General features: G+C 35.0%; 1 protein-coding gene across 4 annotated transcripts in view; it reads right to left on the minus strand.

Annotated features, from left to right (window-relative positions):
- Positions 1-17687, minus strand: part of GBE1 (1,4-alpha-glucan branching enzyme 1) — a 307746-nt gene that overhangs the window by 231990 nt on the left and 58069 nt on the right. For all 4 annotated transcript variants that reach the window (XR_011254718.1, XR_011254725.1, XR_011254726.1 and 1 more), the window contains exon 2: positions 4690-4859. Coding sequence is in view for 1 of the 4 variants with exons in the window: in XM_069578687.1 (XP_069434788.1) it covers positions 4690-4859 (170 nt within the window). In the remaining 3 variants the exon portion in view is untranslated. The remainder of the gene's footprint in view (positions 1-4689; positions 4860-17687) is intronic.

Below are 17687 nucleotides of genomic sequence, written 5' to 3' on the forward strand. Positions count from 1 at the left end.
AGTGAAGGTGCTTTCCAAGTCTTAAAAATGTGGATGGCAAAAGCCAGAGCTACTTCAGTTTGGGCAACACTGAGACTATATCAACTGATTTTTGCAATGCGTTTTACATAAGAAAAAGAAAGAACTTTGCAAATTAGAGTAATTTTTCAGTTAAGATTTCTGTAGCACTAAATGATGTATAAAATGTCTTCACATTTGCAATCTAGTTAGTATCTACTACAATCACCTAGTTAGTATCTACAGCAAACCAGTTAGAGAAATAAGGGGACTATCATTGCCTTTATCCCTACTAAGCCAGATGAAGAGCCAAGTTTTGAGAGCTCTACTTGGGTTCAAACTCAAAATGCCATTCTTTTTTTTTTTTTCCTCTACACACCAACTCCTGGTAATTCTTTCTTAAAGATCATTTATATTTTACAACAGTAAACATTTGTACCTAAAATATTTTCAGGTCAGTTGGCAAAAAAAATATGCTAGAAAAACATAAATTTACCAGCAGTTCTATGAGTACAGAAAAGGACAGTGCAATTTCTACAATGATTAGAAGAGGAAAGAGACATCACAATATGCTAACATATTTTGACTACTGGTATAATTTCTTATAATACAGAATTAAAGTCTAGACAGTCTTTAATTTTCATTTCCTCTGAAAAATTCTCAGTAATAGATGGCTAATGATTTAGACAAAAATTGATTTAAGAAGATTTCCTTTTACTATTTTCCTATTACTGTGAATATAAGTAACAGTTAATGTATGCCTTCACAGAAATGAGGTTTTTATATTGTTTTTTGAAGATATGTTTTACATTATCTTTGGAAGTGTAGGGAAGAGGTAGGTACAAAAGCAATGTTTTAAATTATATATGTATACACTTTCATGATAAAAACATAAGTAAAATTATGTTACTTTTTACATCACTGCTGCTGCTGCTGCTGAAAAAAAAATATGTTTTTTTAGGTGATATTTTAAGTATATAGATAAAAGTTAAGCTTACTGTTATATTAGATGACAAAGTAAGGAAACGAATTCTTAAAAATGATCATGTTACAGTTAAAAGTTATTTCTATAGAATCTTTTGTTTACTGCTGTTTCAACTTAGCTGATAAATATAAAGTTATATGAATACAGTTAAATGCTTTTAAAAACATTTTAATATCATTACCAAAGCACCTAGAATAATTTTAATTAACTTCATTTGCATTTTCTAATTTTAAAAAATCAACTGTAATTTTTTAGCTAATTAACACAAATTGTATTTCCACTTCAGTTTAGTACGTTTATACATTGGAAGACTTACTATAAAATCAAACACATTTTTGATGCTGAGAAAAACATTAACAAAGAAAAATAACTTTCTTCTTACTCAACTCTTTGACACATGAAAAAATAGATTTTTATGTAAATAAGGGAAAAATAAAATAGAGAATTCCTTAATTGTGTTTTTTAAAAAGACATGTTTAGTTCAGTAATGTATATTTTCACCTACACTGTCAGTATCATCAAAATTCTGTATTATACAAAGTCATATTAAATTTATACTCAGGTGTAACATTCTCTTCCAAAGACACACTATTTTTAAATGCATTATTAATCTAGAATTTTGGCCCTACTGTCAATTTGGAAGTTGCTTTTATTTATTTTTAAGCCAAAGCTCTTCAGTGAGAAAAGTCGAGAGATACCAAATATAAGAAGATCCTGAGGGCCTTCCCTGGTGGCTCAGACAGTAAAGAATCTGAGACTTTGGTTTGATCCCTGGGTTAGGAAGGTCCCCTGGAGAAGATGCTAGATACTGGAGATACCCACTCCATAATCCTTGCCTAGAGAATTCCATGGACAGAGGTTATAGTCCAGTTCAGTTCAGTTCAGTTCAGTTCCATAGCTCAGTCGTATCTGACTCTTTGTGACCCCATGAAACGCAGCACGACAGGCCTCCCTGTATGGGAACCCAAAGAGTTGGGCATGACTGAGCAATTAACATTTTCACTTTCTGAGACCATACACATGACCAAAAAAAAAAACCTTCGTCTAGATAAGTAAATATATTAGACATTTAAATTTTCCCAATATACCGCTTGTTAATTATTTTAACAGTTAACTATATTCTATCATACTTCCTACCTTCTATCACAGTTTCATTTATATTAGACATTCCTACCTCTCTGATAAAAATAAAGGTCCACAGATTAAATCTGATATTCTTCCTACCCTTAGATACTAAATAAATACTGCTTGATTGAAAAAACTTGACAGAGTGTTGTTTCAAGAATAAGGAGAGATTTTAAATTACGTGACATATCTTCACAAAGAGTAGAATTTTCAAAAATCAAATTAGATTTTTTAAAGTTAAGCTATTCTACACTAAAATAGGAACTAGATAATTTTTAGTGTTCTCTTTACAAAAGACTATATAAATTATTATACTTTTAATATTTAAGCATTAAATCCTAATCCTTAAAAATTTTAAACACAATTTCCAAACATATACATGGCTCAACTGGATTTACAATGCACAACTCTATAGCTACCAAATATAGTTTCATATAGTTTCCCATATTTCTATATCTCTAAAACCTATTTAGTGGATTCAATCATAAATATGTGAGAGAGGTTACCAAACGCAAGTACCAAGTTTTAACTGAGATTCTTATAGTACTTTTTTTTTTTGGTATATGTACATAAAAATCTAACTTAAATACTCTCAAGCAATACTTCTCAATAAATGGCAGTAAAAAAAGAAACTAATAAAATATAATGCCCCAAAGCACCTTGATTAGAGGTTGATATAAAACAAATCTATTAACAAAAAGCTAGCAGTCAATGCAGTCACTCAGAGAAGATGGGGAAATAGTCACGTTTATATACAAGAAAAAATTATAACAATTTTAACAATTTAAGTGAAAAGACTGATAGCTTCAAAATATATTTCATAATAATCACCAGGCCATGTTAATCTGAATCAGCAGATCACATGATCTTTCTTAAAACACTCCCTAAAGTTTTCACTAACTTCTCTAGAAACACAGGAAGCTGACCTCATCTCATTTTGGCAACTACACAAAGAATAACTTATATTTGACCTTTGACCTGTTCTTTTCAATAATAGAGCCACTAAACAAAGGTGGCTACTGAATGCTTAAAATGAACTTAGTATAACCGAGAAAATAAATTTAAAGTTTTATTTAATTTTAATTACTTTATTAAACGTAAAATTTAAAACTACCACTCAGTTGAGTTGCTAGAACTTTTAACAATATTTGGAAAAGTTTGGGTATGCACTTTAAATGGCAAACTGCATTAAGTCTAAATATAGATCAAGTATTTCCAACGGAAAAATACCCACCAGATTTAGAAGAAGCAATACAAAAGAATGAAAATACCTCACTAACAAATTTTATATTGATTACATGTTAAAATATATTTTGATATATGGGGTTAAATTTTAAAAACCTATCATTATTAAAATTCATTGTTTTTCCCCTTTATTTTTTTAATATTACCATGAAATTTTTTAAATTATATAAATGATGCTCCTTATATTTCTATTGGGCAGTGCTGCCTTAGACTATATAAATAAAAACAAAAATTTTTTTTAAAGTCAGGTTACTTAAGGTAATGCACACAGTAAAACTCACCCTTTTAAATGCATACTTCTATAGATTCTGGCAAACGTATACAATCATGAAACCAACACAATCACAACATAAAATGTTTCCATTACCCAAAAAAATGTCCCCTTATGTTTCTTATCAACTTGTCAACTCACACCTCCAACCCCCAAACCCTGACAATTCAGTTTTCTGTCTATAGTTTTGATCTTTCCACAACAGGACAGCATACAGACCTCTGAGTCCAGGAAAATCAAACTTTGAAGATGATACTATCCTATGGTGCTAAAGGATTATTATTATTTGATATTTCCTTTCCTTGTATTATGAACATTTTGCCAAGGCTTAGTTTTCCAGTTATTCTAGTTTCAAAACTGAGCTTCTTCCCCTGTCACTATTACAGTAATTTATTTATACTTATAGAATAAAACTGAGCAGATTGTATATTAGTTATGTACTTACAAGGCTTCTACTAAACTGTAAGCTAGAAGCCTGACTTGTAGAACTACTACCCTTAATTGTCTAGTGAAATTAACAGTGCAGATAATAAGGCTGAGAAGATATTTCCCATTGTGTTATTTAAAAAAAGAAAGGAAAGGGAAAAAAAACAAAAAATTGACTGATGAAGAAGTTAACCCTCTAATTTAGATGTTCACATTTACTGAGGTCTCAAAAAAAGATTAGAGGATGCAAGAACTATGATGCCAAACAACCAGGAGCAAGTGCTAGTGGAGACTAAACCTAAACCAAAACTTTTACCTAAACTGGTATTGGTTTTGTCAGAGCTTGCTAACAAGGTTTAATAAATTGGGAGTAGTCTGCTTAACATAATTTTTCTCACAAACTCTGTTATTTCTGGCACTTGGTATATAGAATATAAAGTTTTAAAAAATACATGTATCACATCAAATCAGAAATACTTTTAGCACATAAAGGCAAAGACTCAAGAAACTCAACGGGCTCTATCTGAAAAGTAGAATATTTGTAATCAATAATATTCATAAAAGTTAAATATATAACATCTATGTTTTAAGTAAATAAATGAAATGCTACAACTGACTTTAATGGTTCTAAAATACTTACTGAAGTCTCCAGTAAGAAAAACTCCTTCAGCTCCTGGGGCCCATTCTTTGCAGTATAAACCACCATCAGCGCATCTGTGGACGCCAAATGATTCATAGCCTCTGGAAAACCTATCAATACCACCTTCATTCTCTCCAATGCTGCTCAAAGTCTGGTTAAACCGCTTATACCTTTGAAAAAGTACAAAAGAAAGGAAACTGTAAAATCAAATAATCTTACAGAAAAGCTGCTGTTATTAAATATCTGTTTTACTCTCATTTGGGGTGGAGGGAGATATCATTAAAGAGGAATGATGTGAATAATTTTATTTATTGCTAGAAGTTACCTGGTAAGATATCATTCTTATATCAAATAAACTGAACTAATCCAACTAACTTTCTTTTTGTAATTTCAAGCATTACGGTATAAAACATGATAGTTATGTTATTCCATGAATATTTTAAAATCAGCATTATAGCAACTTCTATGTCAAGACAGTATAATGAAGGAGCATTCCTACATCTATAATTTCTAAAACACTGAAAGAAAATATAGTTAAAAGCCAGCAAGAAAAATAAAATTACCCTACAGCAGGTCTTGTATACTCTTCCTGTTAAAGGGCAGACAGGAAATATTTTAGGCTTTTCGAGCCATCTGGTTTCTGTCACAATCACTCAACTGTGTCTCTGAAGCATGAAATTGGCCACAGACAATATGTAAATGAATGGGTGTGGCTGTGTTCCAATAACGCTTTATTTACAAACACAGGTAGCAGGGCCAAATTCGGCCTATGGGTTATAGTTTGCCTAGTCCTGCCCTACAGAAACTAACCATGGAAAGAACATTCATCACCTCAAACTATGAAATCAAGTGGCCATGAGAAGAAACCAAAGATTCCTTTCCAAGCAGGATCAAGAATAATACATGGCTGCTCCTGACCCTCTCCCAGACCCCCAGAGCCCACAGTTAGGACTGGTACACGAAAAACATATTATCCCTTGCACTTATTACCCCAAGTCTGGAGAGAAGCAAAGTAGAACAAAACTGGCAAAACTAGAGAAGTGAAGCATGTGGTGGGTATTCTCTGTCAGAAGTGGAAGTTCCAGAAGTGTGTAATGAACTGACCAATGCCCATAAACTTCCCTGTGCTTTGCCACACCCTGGGGGGTAATCAATAAAAGTCCTAGAACGACAGTCATGAATCCAAACAGAGGTATAAAGGAAATACGCAAAATGTCAGAAGCTAACCAATGAAGAACACCTCAACTGAGGTGAACAGAAAAAGAATCTTTATACAAATGTTTCACCCTGTTGTTGCTTAGTTGCTAAGTCACGTCTGACTCTTTTGCGACCCCATAGACTGTAGCTTGCCAGGCTCCTCTGTCCAAGGAATTTCCCAGGCAAGAATACTGGCGTTGGTTGCCATTTCCTTCTCCAAGGGATCTTCCCAACCAAGGGATTGAATCTGCATCTCCTGCAGGCAGATTCTTTACCACTGAGCCACTAGGGAAGCCCATTTCACACTGTACTTCAACTTAAATAAAAAAGAATTCAATCATAATAGAAGCTGAGAGATTATATTAATATGATAGAATGATAGAATGAGAAGTATAATGAAACTACAGACCCAAGGAAATAAAAAGAGCAACAAAATATATCATTAGAAAAATAATAAATTAGAACTGGCAAGGAACTAAGCGTACATGCAACAACAACAACAACAAAGAAATAGGTAAATGAACAATTGGAACTTGATATGATTAGGAAAAAAAGACAGAGCGGACTTCCCTGGTGGTATAGAGGATAGGAATCTGCCTGCCCATGCAGGGAACATGAGTTCGATCCCTAGTCCAGGACAGTTCCATATGACACAGAGCAATTAAGCCCGTGCTCCACAACTACTGAGCCAGCACTCTACAGCCCACGAGCCACAATTACTGAGCTCTCATGCCCTACAGCCATGTTCTGCAACGAGAGAGGCCACAGCAAAGAGAACCCCACGCACTGCAACTAGAGAAAGTTCACACACAGCAATGAAAAGACCCAGCTCAACGAAATTTAAATAAATAATTAAAATTTTTAAAAAGGCTTGATTACCAATGCAATCAATAAAAACAAAAAAAGACAAATTGAATATAAAGTTCAGTTCAGTTCAGTCGCTCAGTAGTGTCCAACTCTGCAACCCCATGGAATTGCAGCAGGCCAGGGCTCCCTGTCCATCACCAACGCCTGGAGTTCACTCAGACTCACGTCCATCGAGTCCGTGATGCCATCCAGCCATCTCATCCTCGGTCGTCCCCTTCTCCTCCTGCCCTCAATCCCTCCCAGCATCAGAGTCTTTTCCAATGAGTCAACTCTTCGCATGAGGTAGCCCAAGTACTGGAGTTTCAGCTTTAGCATCATTCCCTCCAAAGAAATCCCAGGGCTGATCTCCTTCAGAATGGACTGGTTGGATCTCCTTGGAGTCCAAGGGACTCTCAGGAGTCTTCTCCAACACCACAGTTCAAAAGCATCAATTCTTCAGTGCTCAGCTTTCTTCACAGTCCAACTCTCACATCCATATATGACCACAGGAAAAACCATAGCCTTGACTAGATGGACCTTAGCCGGCAAAGTAATGTCTCTGCTTTTGAGTATACTATCTAGGTTGGTCATAACTTTTCTTCCAAGGAGCAAGCATCTTTTAATTTCATGGCTGCAGTCACCATCTGCAGTGATTTTGGAGCCCAAAAAACTAAAGTCTGACACTGTTTCCACTATTTCCCCATCTATTTCCCACGAAGTGATAGGACTGGATGCCATGATCTTGGTTTTCTGAATGTTGAGCTTTAAGCCAACTTTTTCACTCTCCTTTTTCACTTTCATCAAGAAGCTTTTTAGTTCCTCTTCACTTTCTGCCATAAGGGTGGTATCATCTGTATATCTGAGGTTATTGGTATTTCTCCCAGCAATCTTGATTCCAGCTTGTGTTTCTTCCAGTTCAGTGTTTCTCATGATGTACTCTGCATAGAAGTTAAATAAAGAGGGTGACAATATACAGCCTTGACGTACTCCTTTTCCTATTTGGAAACAGTCTGTTGTTCCATGTCTAGTTCTAACTGTTTCTTCCTGATCTGCATATAAGTTTCTCTAGAGGCAGGTCAGGTGGTCTGGTATTCCCATTTCTTTCAGAATTTTCCACAGTTTATTGTGATCCACACAGTCAAAGGTTTTGGCATAGTCAATAAAGCAGAAATAGATGTTTTTCTGGAACTCTCTTGCTTCTTCAATGATCCAGCAGATGTTGGCAATTTGATCTCTAGCTCCTCTGCCTTTTCTAAAACCAGCTTGAACATCTGGAAGTTTACGGTCCATGTATTGCTGAAGCCTGGCTTGGAGAATTTTGAGCATTACTTTGCTAGCATGTGAGATGAGTGCTATTGTGCTGTAGTTTGAGCATTCTTTGGCATTGCCTTTCTTTGGGATTGGAATGAAAACAGACCTTTTGCAGTCCTGTGGCTACTGCTGTGTTTTCCAAATTTGCTGCATATTGAGTGCAGCACTTTCACAGCAGCATCATCTTTCAGGATTTGAAATAGCTCAACTGGAATTCTATCCCCTCCACTAGCTTTGTTCATAGTGATGCTTTCTAAGGCCCACTTGACTTCACTTTCCAGGATGTCTGGCTCTAGCTGAGTGATCACACCATCATGATTATCTTGGTCATGAAGATCTTTTCTGTATAGTTCTTCTGTGTATTCTTGCCACCTCTTCTTAATATCTTCTGCTTCTGTTAGGTCCATACCATTTCTGTCCTTTATCGAATATAAAGTTAATCGATACAAAATGAACAAATATGATCAAAATAAGGATAACTGGTGACTCTGAAGAACAAAAATAAAATGAATATAAATCATATAAAATAGTACAATATTTCTTATAGAATTAAATATGCATGTTAAAAAGAACATACTGTGTTTTAAGAAAAATTTGGAAAACACACACACACACACACATGCACACAGAGCATCACCCAGTTTAAACTATTGAAATTCAAAGGAGAAAGAATGTAATTCTAAGGACAACTGGTACAAAAATGTAAGGGGGATGGGGACATATTTTTTGGTAAAGGAATATCACAATAAAGACCCAAAGATAACAAAGCCAAGCCCACACCATTCTGAGAAAGAAAAGTAGTATTCTAAGGTATTATATGAGACACATGCCTACTCAAACTTAATGAATTCTTCAAATATTGCAAATTTAAAAATAATTTTAAGTCTATGACACTAATGAATCATTCTTGAAAAAAAAAATCACTTTCCATAAAATTTAGGTAATTAAAAGACTAAATACACACCAGACAAATGGATAGTCATTGTAGCCGTTTGGCTGAGCCCTAAGTCTTTAAATATAGAACCAAGGCTAGACAATTGTGTAATTATGTGAATGTGATAACAAGAAAAGAATCTCAATGGATGGGTGAAAATTTGATTTAGTAAAAACAACAGATAAGTGAAAGGGAGATGGAATAAAGGAAAGAGTGGTCAGACTCCTTTTTCTTAAAAAATAGAGTCACTCAACATGGACTAAAATTCAAGATTGTCATCATTATACATTTTAATCTCTTCACAAACTTAGATGGACAATTTAAAGAAAGTTATGTATAGATTTAAGTCATTTCTTTCATTTTGTTTCAGAAGTTTGTTTAAAATTAAATTTAACATATTTATTTTCCTCATGTTTCATTATATTATTTCTATCAAGCTACTTTTCTACCCTCTTACCTATATATAAGTAAGTGTTAGTCACTCAGTCGTGCCCATCTCTTTGCGACCCCATGAACTGCAGCCCACCAGGTTCCTCTGTCCGTGGGATTTTCCAGGCAAGGATACTGGAGTGGGTTGCCATTTCCTTCTCCAGGGGGTCTTCCCAACCCCAGGACTGAACCTAGGTCTCCTACACTACAGGCAGATTCTTTACTGACTGAGCTACAAGGGAAGCCTCAACATATATAGCTTACCTATATATAAGCACATAAAAATATCAAAAATGATGTTCTCTTAATATCAGTGATGATTTTTTTGGTAGCATTTCTATTTTCTTTCTTCCTTGCATTATTCTAACTATAACAAAGAAATGCCATTTAAACAAAATAAAGGTTTTTTTCTTAAGACTATAAAATTTTTAGAGTATTAAAACATCTATATAATCCATAATTTGTTACATATTCATCATTTTAACGGGTATATGAAACTATGTCTATAAAACTTGGGTAATTTAAATAATTTGAAATAGATCAGTGGGACAAAACTAGGTTCTTGAAATGGTCTTGAACATATAAAGAAATTAACACACAATAAAAGGACATTTCAAGAAAGAAATGTGAAAGAGAAAGAAAGCAATGGCTTACTTATTAAGATATTGGAATCTAAGTTTAAAAATTGGACCTTTAAAATCAAAATAACTTCAAAAGGTCAAAGTTATAAATATTAAATTAAAAATAAACAAAACCAGGAGTTCACAGAAATACAAATGGCCAGAAAACACACTGAAAAGACACTCAAATTCAATTCTAAATTTCAAAATTCCATTTTTCACTTAAAGACCCATAAAATGTGATAGTCTGTGCAGCCAGAGTGCAGGTGCAGGAAAAAGACATTTCTAAATACTCTTTAACAAAATATAAATTAGATAACTATTTGGCATTAGCTAGCTATGAAAATTTCTAGATCACAGTCTTCAACTAAGTAATTCCATTTCTAGAAATTTACCCATTGAATATATCACACAAGGAAGCAAAAACATCTACATGTACAGTGTAATGTATAGGTAATCATTATGGCATTATTTAAAATACCAAACCATAGAAAATACCTACCTGTTCAACAAGAGAGGCTGGTCAAATTAACTGTGGAACACACAAACAACAAATTACATGAGATTCATTATGAAGAACGAGGTAGAATGAAATGTACTAAATATGAAAAGATGTCCCAAGATAGATGGCTTAGGGAAATAAGTTGCAAATCAGTGTTCCACAAAACATCTCTTTGTATAAAGAAATATTCATACAGCTACAGATGGCATGGAGATGGTATTTTCACAGCGCCCCTTCCCCTGCACCAGGGGTTGGATTCCAGTGGGCTGGGGCGAGCAGGGGCCTTTAAGTTCCTAGCCCCACCACGCTCACATTTACTTCAAAGACAGGAAGACATACAGCACAGAATCTGATCAGTGGAGTGCAAAGCCTATGGGTATGGTAGGTGTGAGTGGAATATTTCAAATATGACCCCCTTTTGTATTGTCTATATATACTCAACATATACAATACACATGCCTGCCTGTGAGTGCACATCCCCATGATTTTATGAAAATGCAAATTATATTTACTCTATTACTTGAAACAAATTAACTTTTAATGAAATGATGTAACTCCAGTATCACTGGCAGTCTTTACTCCAGAGGACGCAAACTGAATTACCGACAGGAGCCAGGCAAGTAGCATAAATATGAAGAACTGCTCCCGCATAAGAAACACAAAGAATAGCATGATGATCAAAGAGTAACCAATGAGGCTAGCCTCAGAGTATGGAGGAGCAGAAAGTAGAAAGGAGCTCAATTGAGATGGAGAGGACAAAACCCAGGGAAAAGGGACAGCATCTGTTTAAAAGCTCTAGCATATTGTTATGATGGAGAAGGCAGTGGCAACCCACTCCAGTATTCTTGCCTGGAGAATCCCATGGACAGAGGAGACTGGTAGGCTACAGTCCATGGGGTCGCAAAGAGTTGGACACATCTGATGTGACTTAGCAGCAGCAGCATTGTTACAAAAGATTTGCCAAATCAAGTAATTATTCAAGAATGAAAAAATTCCAGATTTTTCTATGAATCCTCCCTAACATCAGCAACTATTTCAAAATACTTTAAATACTGATCTAGGCAAAAGAAAAAGCAGCAGAAGAAAACCTCAGTCTATAGCTCTTAATAAGAGATTTGTATGCAAACTCTCTCATACTGTAAATTCTATGAGAAAAATGATTTTTACCTCTTAAAGATACCATTCGGCTGCAACTCTCAATGTGTGGAAACTCTAATCCATATGAGATGCATAAACAACAGCATTTAATGATCAAATGGTATAAAACAATCAACAACATAAATTGGGATAGAAGTAACAAAACTAGAAGAGAAAAATAAATCTGGACTTAGGGTAAAAAAAAATATATACATATATATTATCACAAAACAAGAAAAATTACTGATTATTTTTTTAAAAGATATCAACTTTTGGAGGGCAAATAAATGTGGCAATAATTTTATTGTCAATGTGGTTATAATATCTTTAAAACACAATTTTAGATTTATTTAAAGTTTAAAAAATAATCCTTCTTAAGACATTTCAAAAGATATATACAAATGTGCCATTTACTAAAATTTGAACAGAAATAGGATTATAGCATGATATTACTTTAACTAAATATCTTGACATCCTCAAGGTCAGCCCTAGAGCTTCTGATACAGAAATACACATTCTACTTTGAAATCACTGTGGCTCAAAAAAGAAAACGCCTGAGGATATAGCAAGCTCATCATGCCTGTGCCCTCTCCTACTACAGTCATCTCTCTTAATATTTTGCTATGAATTTATAGGATATTTAAAAACTGGGTCAAATTCTTGGTAACCAAGAACATAAAATGAGTTGGTATTGCAACTATCATTTTGTACAGATATAAAAATATTATAAGATTTAATATCTTCATTGATGTTTTTAATCCTCTTTACAGAAAGAAAGAAATAGAGGCACAGATAAATATGAAAGTTGCTCAAGGTCAAGAAGGTAATAAGCAACAGAGATGCAGTATTATTCATGACAAAAGGTATTTTTAAAAAATCAGGAGACATAATCTCAAATTAAAAGTCACATTTCCTCTTAAAGAAAGCCCCATAACTTTGATTCATAAAGTTATTAATCTTATAATTAAGAGGATCAGGTAAGGCTTTAGAAATAAACAGTGTAGGTTGAAATTCTAATTCTGTTACATAGTATATGTAACCTTGAACAAATTACTTAACCTCCCTTTTCCTTAATTTCTTCCCCTGTTAAGTGGGGGAAATCTGATAGTTTCTAAGGAATCAAAGAAATGATACCAGGAGTCAACCCCACAGTAACCAGCATATGCTCAATAATTGTACACTGTAGCTTTTCACCACCTCAGTGAGAAGCACTGCTGTATTACACTTTTTAATTTATAATTTCTTAAATTATAATACTTATTTACATTTTAATGTGCATGCTAATTATTAGTAAACATTAAGGACTGTTTCTCCTTAAATTTCCAAAGTGTTTAAGAATATTTACTTTTTCCTGCTATGAAAAGTTATAAATATAGGCATACTAACACATAACACATACTAGGTACTCCAGATTAATCTGAATGTATGGATTATAAAAAGTTTGGAAGAAGACTAAGTAAATTGGATAGTTTAGGGGGAAAAAAATTACTTTAGGGAAGTAGTTAATGCTTAGTTTGAAAAAAAAGAAAAAAGGAACAGGCTAAAAACCATTGCTCTTCTGTAAGACATTTCATCTTAGATCCATACTGAAGTTCTAATTTCAGGCAAGGTTGTGAACACTGGAGATATGTCAGGGGAGATGGATCATACCTTATCTGGAAACACCCAAGATGTAGAATTCTTTCTCAAGTGCTTCTGAGTGGGCCTGAAACACAATGAACCCATGGGGGAAGTTCCTTCCATGCTAGCTTAATTCTTTTCAAGATTTTATATAGTCATCTGTTTCCTAAAGGAGACTTGGAATAGAGGCAAGAAAAAGCACGGAAGTAAAGCTCAACAGTAATTTTTAATAAACTACAAAAGGGGAAAATAAGGCTAAAGGAGAGGGAAACTGAATTTTTTGGAACTAAAAAAATTGCTTTTTAAATCACCCTTTCAAAAGACTTCAAGGTGACTGGCAGAAATTTTCTTCTTAAAGCACAAAGTACCTGAAATATACAGACTTCTCTATATATTAAATCTTTCAAGTGAATAGTAGGCATTTGAGACTTTAAAGTGAATAGTTTCTGTCCCTCAATCAAGAATAAGTATTCAACAACAACAAAAAACCCACAACATATTTATTCCAGGGTAAAAATATTTATCGTGTGCCAATAATTGAAGAACCTCCCTTTGATAAGTTTATCAGTCCAAGAGAAGACTGTTCAACTCAGGACAGGAAAGGGGTGAGATAAACAAATGCTAACAGAAGAATAAATATAACAATAGAAAAACTAATGGGATAAGGCAAGATTTAAAAAGGCTTTAAAAAGTGGCTGGCATTTGTGCTGTATCTCAAAGGATGAGTAGTATTCTTTAGCAATTAGGGACAAGACAGAGAAGAGCTTTCAGTTCAGTTCAGTCACTCAGTCATGTCCGACTCTTTGCGACCCCATGACTTGCAGCACGCCAGGCCTCCCTGTCCATCACCATCTCCCGGAGTTCACTCAGACTCACGTCCATCAAGTCAGTGATGCCATCCAGCCATCTCATCCTCTGTCGTCCCCTTCTCCTCCTGCCCCCAATTCCTCCCAGCATCAGAGTCTTTTCCAATGAGTCAACTCTTCACATGAGGTGGCCAAAATACTGGAGCTTCAGCTTTAGCATCATTCCTTCCAAAGACATGCCAGGGCTGATCTCCTTCAGAATGGACTGGTTGGATCTCCTTGCAGCCCAAGGGACTCTCAAGAGTCTTCTCCAACACCACAGTTCAAAAGTATCAATTCTTCGGCACTCAGCCCTCTTCACAGTCCAACTCTCACATCCATACGTGGCCACAGGAAAAACCATAGCTTTGACTAGACAGACCTTAGTCAGCAAAGTAATGTCTCTGCTTTTGAATATACGTGTACAAATTAAGGTGGTCCTTGTGGGCATGAGGACTAGCTTTATGTAGCTGGACAGGAAGAGGGGTAGAAATGTAAAGTTAAACCAAGATAGAAAATTAACTTTCAGTTAGATAATAAATTAAATGAAAAATAAAAACCTTTAAGACTTTAAAGAAGAGATAACTGATACTATCAGAGACACTCTTTAAAGGGAGCAGTTTAAAGGATGAATGTTAGCAGTCAGAATAAGATTAACAAAGTATTTATTAAACAGACTGAACATTAAAATGCCAGAGTCTGTGAACTCTCCTGTTATACTGGTCAATGAAAATAATTTTAAAAGTGACATTATAATAGACATGGTTTCTTATTTTTGAATGCTTTCCTTATATTTAAATGTTTATATGTACTAATCAATCAATAAATAAATGTATAAATTTTCAAAATTTCACCTAAAATTTTAGTGACACTTCCAATCTGTGTTCAATGTAGCATACACTCTAATTTTCATCTATCAGGAAACAGTAAAAATGGGACCATTTAAATAAAAGTGACAAGTGAGAAGGGGTAAACTCCATCCATTTATTCCACAAATATTACTAAGCATCTATTATACATCCAATGCTATGCGAGTCACTGAGAACAGAGATGAAAGACAAAGCCCATGCCTTCAAGACATTCTTTGTTATGTGTGGGAAATAAATGGTAGAGAGAAAACCAAGGACTGAGAAAGCATTGTGTAAGATGAAGATTTATATTCAGAAGATAGAAGCAGCTAGACGATAAATACCACAAAGACAGGAAAAATCATGTTTCGCACATAGATATACCTAGTCATCTAGAATACTGACACATATTAAGTACTCAACAAATAAATATTTAATGAGTACCTATTACTTCCCAGACTGTGGCTAGGGAATGGTGATAGGGTGGTTAGATTTCAATTTAAAATTAGGGTTATTACATCTGAATTTGCCCCAAAAGGTCTGTATAGTCAAAGCTATGGTTTTTCCACTAGTCATGTATGGATGTGAGAGCTGGACCGTAAAGAAAGCTGAGCACCAAGGATTTGATGCTTTTGAACTGTGGTGTGGAGAAGACTCTTGAGAGTCCCTTGGACTGCAAGGAAATCAAACCAGTCAATCCTAACGGAAATCAGTCCTGAATAGTCATTGGATGAACTGATGCTGATGCTGAAGCTCCAATCCTTTGGCCACCTGATACGAAGAGTTGACTCATTAGAAAAGACCCTGGAGCTGGGAAAGACTGAAGACAGAAGGAAAAGGGGATGACAGAGGACAAGATGGTTGGATGGTATCGCTGACTCAATGGACATGAGTTTGAGCAAGTTCTGGGAGATGGTGATGGACAGTGAAGTCTGGCATGCTGCAGTCCATGGGGTTGCAAAGAGGTGGACACGACTGAGCAACTGAATAACAGCATCTGACCTTGAATTCCAATCCTACCTCCTATCAGCTATAACTAAGACTCAACATGTCTATCTAAATAAGAATAACAGAACACATCTCATAAGATAACCAAATGATAATGAAATTAGATAATATACCTAAAAAACTTAGCATAACACCTTTCACAAAACATGATGAATAAGCACACTGTTAGAACAATAAATATACTATATGATTGTTGGATTTGAGAGCAGCATAGAAAAATCAATAGCCTCTTCAAATATAAGAAAGATATAATCCACCATAACTATATAAGACTCATTTACTATGAGGCATATATCCTTCATGAAGTAACCAAAATTGAAAAAGACACATGTATGCCAATGTTCTATGCAGCTCTATTTACAATAGCTAGGACATGGAAGCAACCTAGATGTCCATCAACAGATGAACAGATAAAGAAGCTGTGGTATATACATATATATATATATATATATATATATATATATATGTACACATGGATTATTACTCAGCCATAAAAAAGAATTCATTTGAGTCCATTCTAATGAGGTGGAGAAATCTAGAGCCTATTATACAGAGTGAAGTAAGTTAGAAAGAGAAAAACAAATATCATATCATATACTATCATATTCCATATATGCATATATATGGAATCTAGAAAGACGGTACTGATGAACCTATTTACAGAGCAGCATTGGAGACACAGACATAGAGAACAGATTTATGGACATGACTGGGTGGGCAGGAAGGAAAGGGTGGGGTGTATGGAGAGGGAAACATGGAAATATATATTACCAAATGTAAAATAAGATGCAAATTTGCTCTATGACTCAGGGAATCCAAAAGAGGCTCGGTAACAACTTACAGAGGTGGGATGGGGACGGAGGTGGGAGGGATGTTCAAGTGGGAGAGAACAAGGGCAAACCTATGGCTGATTCATGGTGATGTTTGGTAGAAACCAACACGGTACTGTAAAGCAATTATCCTTGAAATGAAAATGAATAACTTAAATTTTTTAAAAAAGAAGGTAGCTGAGTGCTGAAGAATTAATGCTTTTGAATTGTGGTGCTGAAGAAGACTCTTGAGAGTCCCTTGGACAGCAAGGAGATCAAACCAATTAATTCTAAGGAAATCAACCCTGTAGGACTGGGTTGGACTGGAAGGATTGATGCTGTAGCTGAAGCTACAATACTTTGGTAACCTGATGTGAAAAGTCAGTTCACTGGAAAAGACCCTGATGCTGGGAAAGACTGAAGGCAGGAGGAGAAGGGGGCGACAGAGGGTGATATGGTTGGATAGCATGGATATGATGGATATGATGGTGATATGGTTGGATAGCACAATGGATATGACTGTGAGCAAACTCCAGTATATAGTGAAGGACAGGAAGCCTGGTGTGCTGCAGTTCATGGGGTGCCAAAGAATCAGACATGACTTAGTGACTGAACAACAACAACATGTATTCCCTCAGTTCTACTTTGGTCCAGGCTTTGTACACTCATTTGACTGGCCCTGTGAAAGTGTGGCTTGCAAGGAGCTCCTGAAAGAAGCCAGATACTATTAGGTTGGTGCAAAAGCAATTGGGTTTCAGACTGTGAAATTTAAATCTTTATAACTACGCTCAAATACATCTGTATTAATTAAAATAGGAATCATTCCAATCAACACATCTTTTCCAACAAAAAATAAGTTTGCTTACTCCTATAGCATAGAAGTCTATGATTC

The sequence above is a fragment of the Ovis canadensis genome, chromosome 1 (genome assembly GCF_042477335.2).
Source record: "Ovis canadensis isolate MfBH-ARS-UI-01 breed Bighorn chromosome 1, ARS-UI_OviCan_v2, whole genome shotgun sequence".
Taxonomy (NCBI): Eukaryota; Metazoa; Chordata; class Mammalia; order Artiodactyla; family Bovidae; genus Ovis; species Ovis canadensis.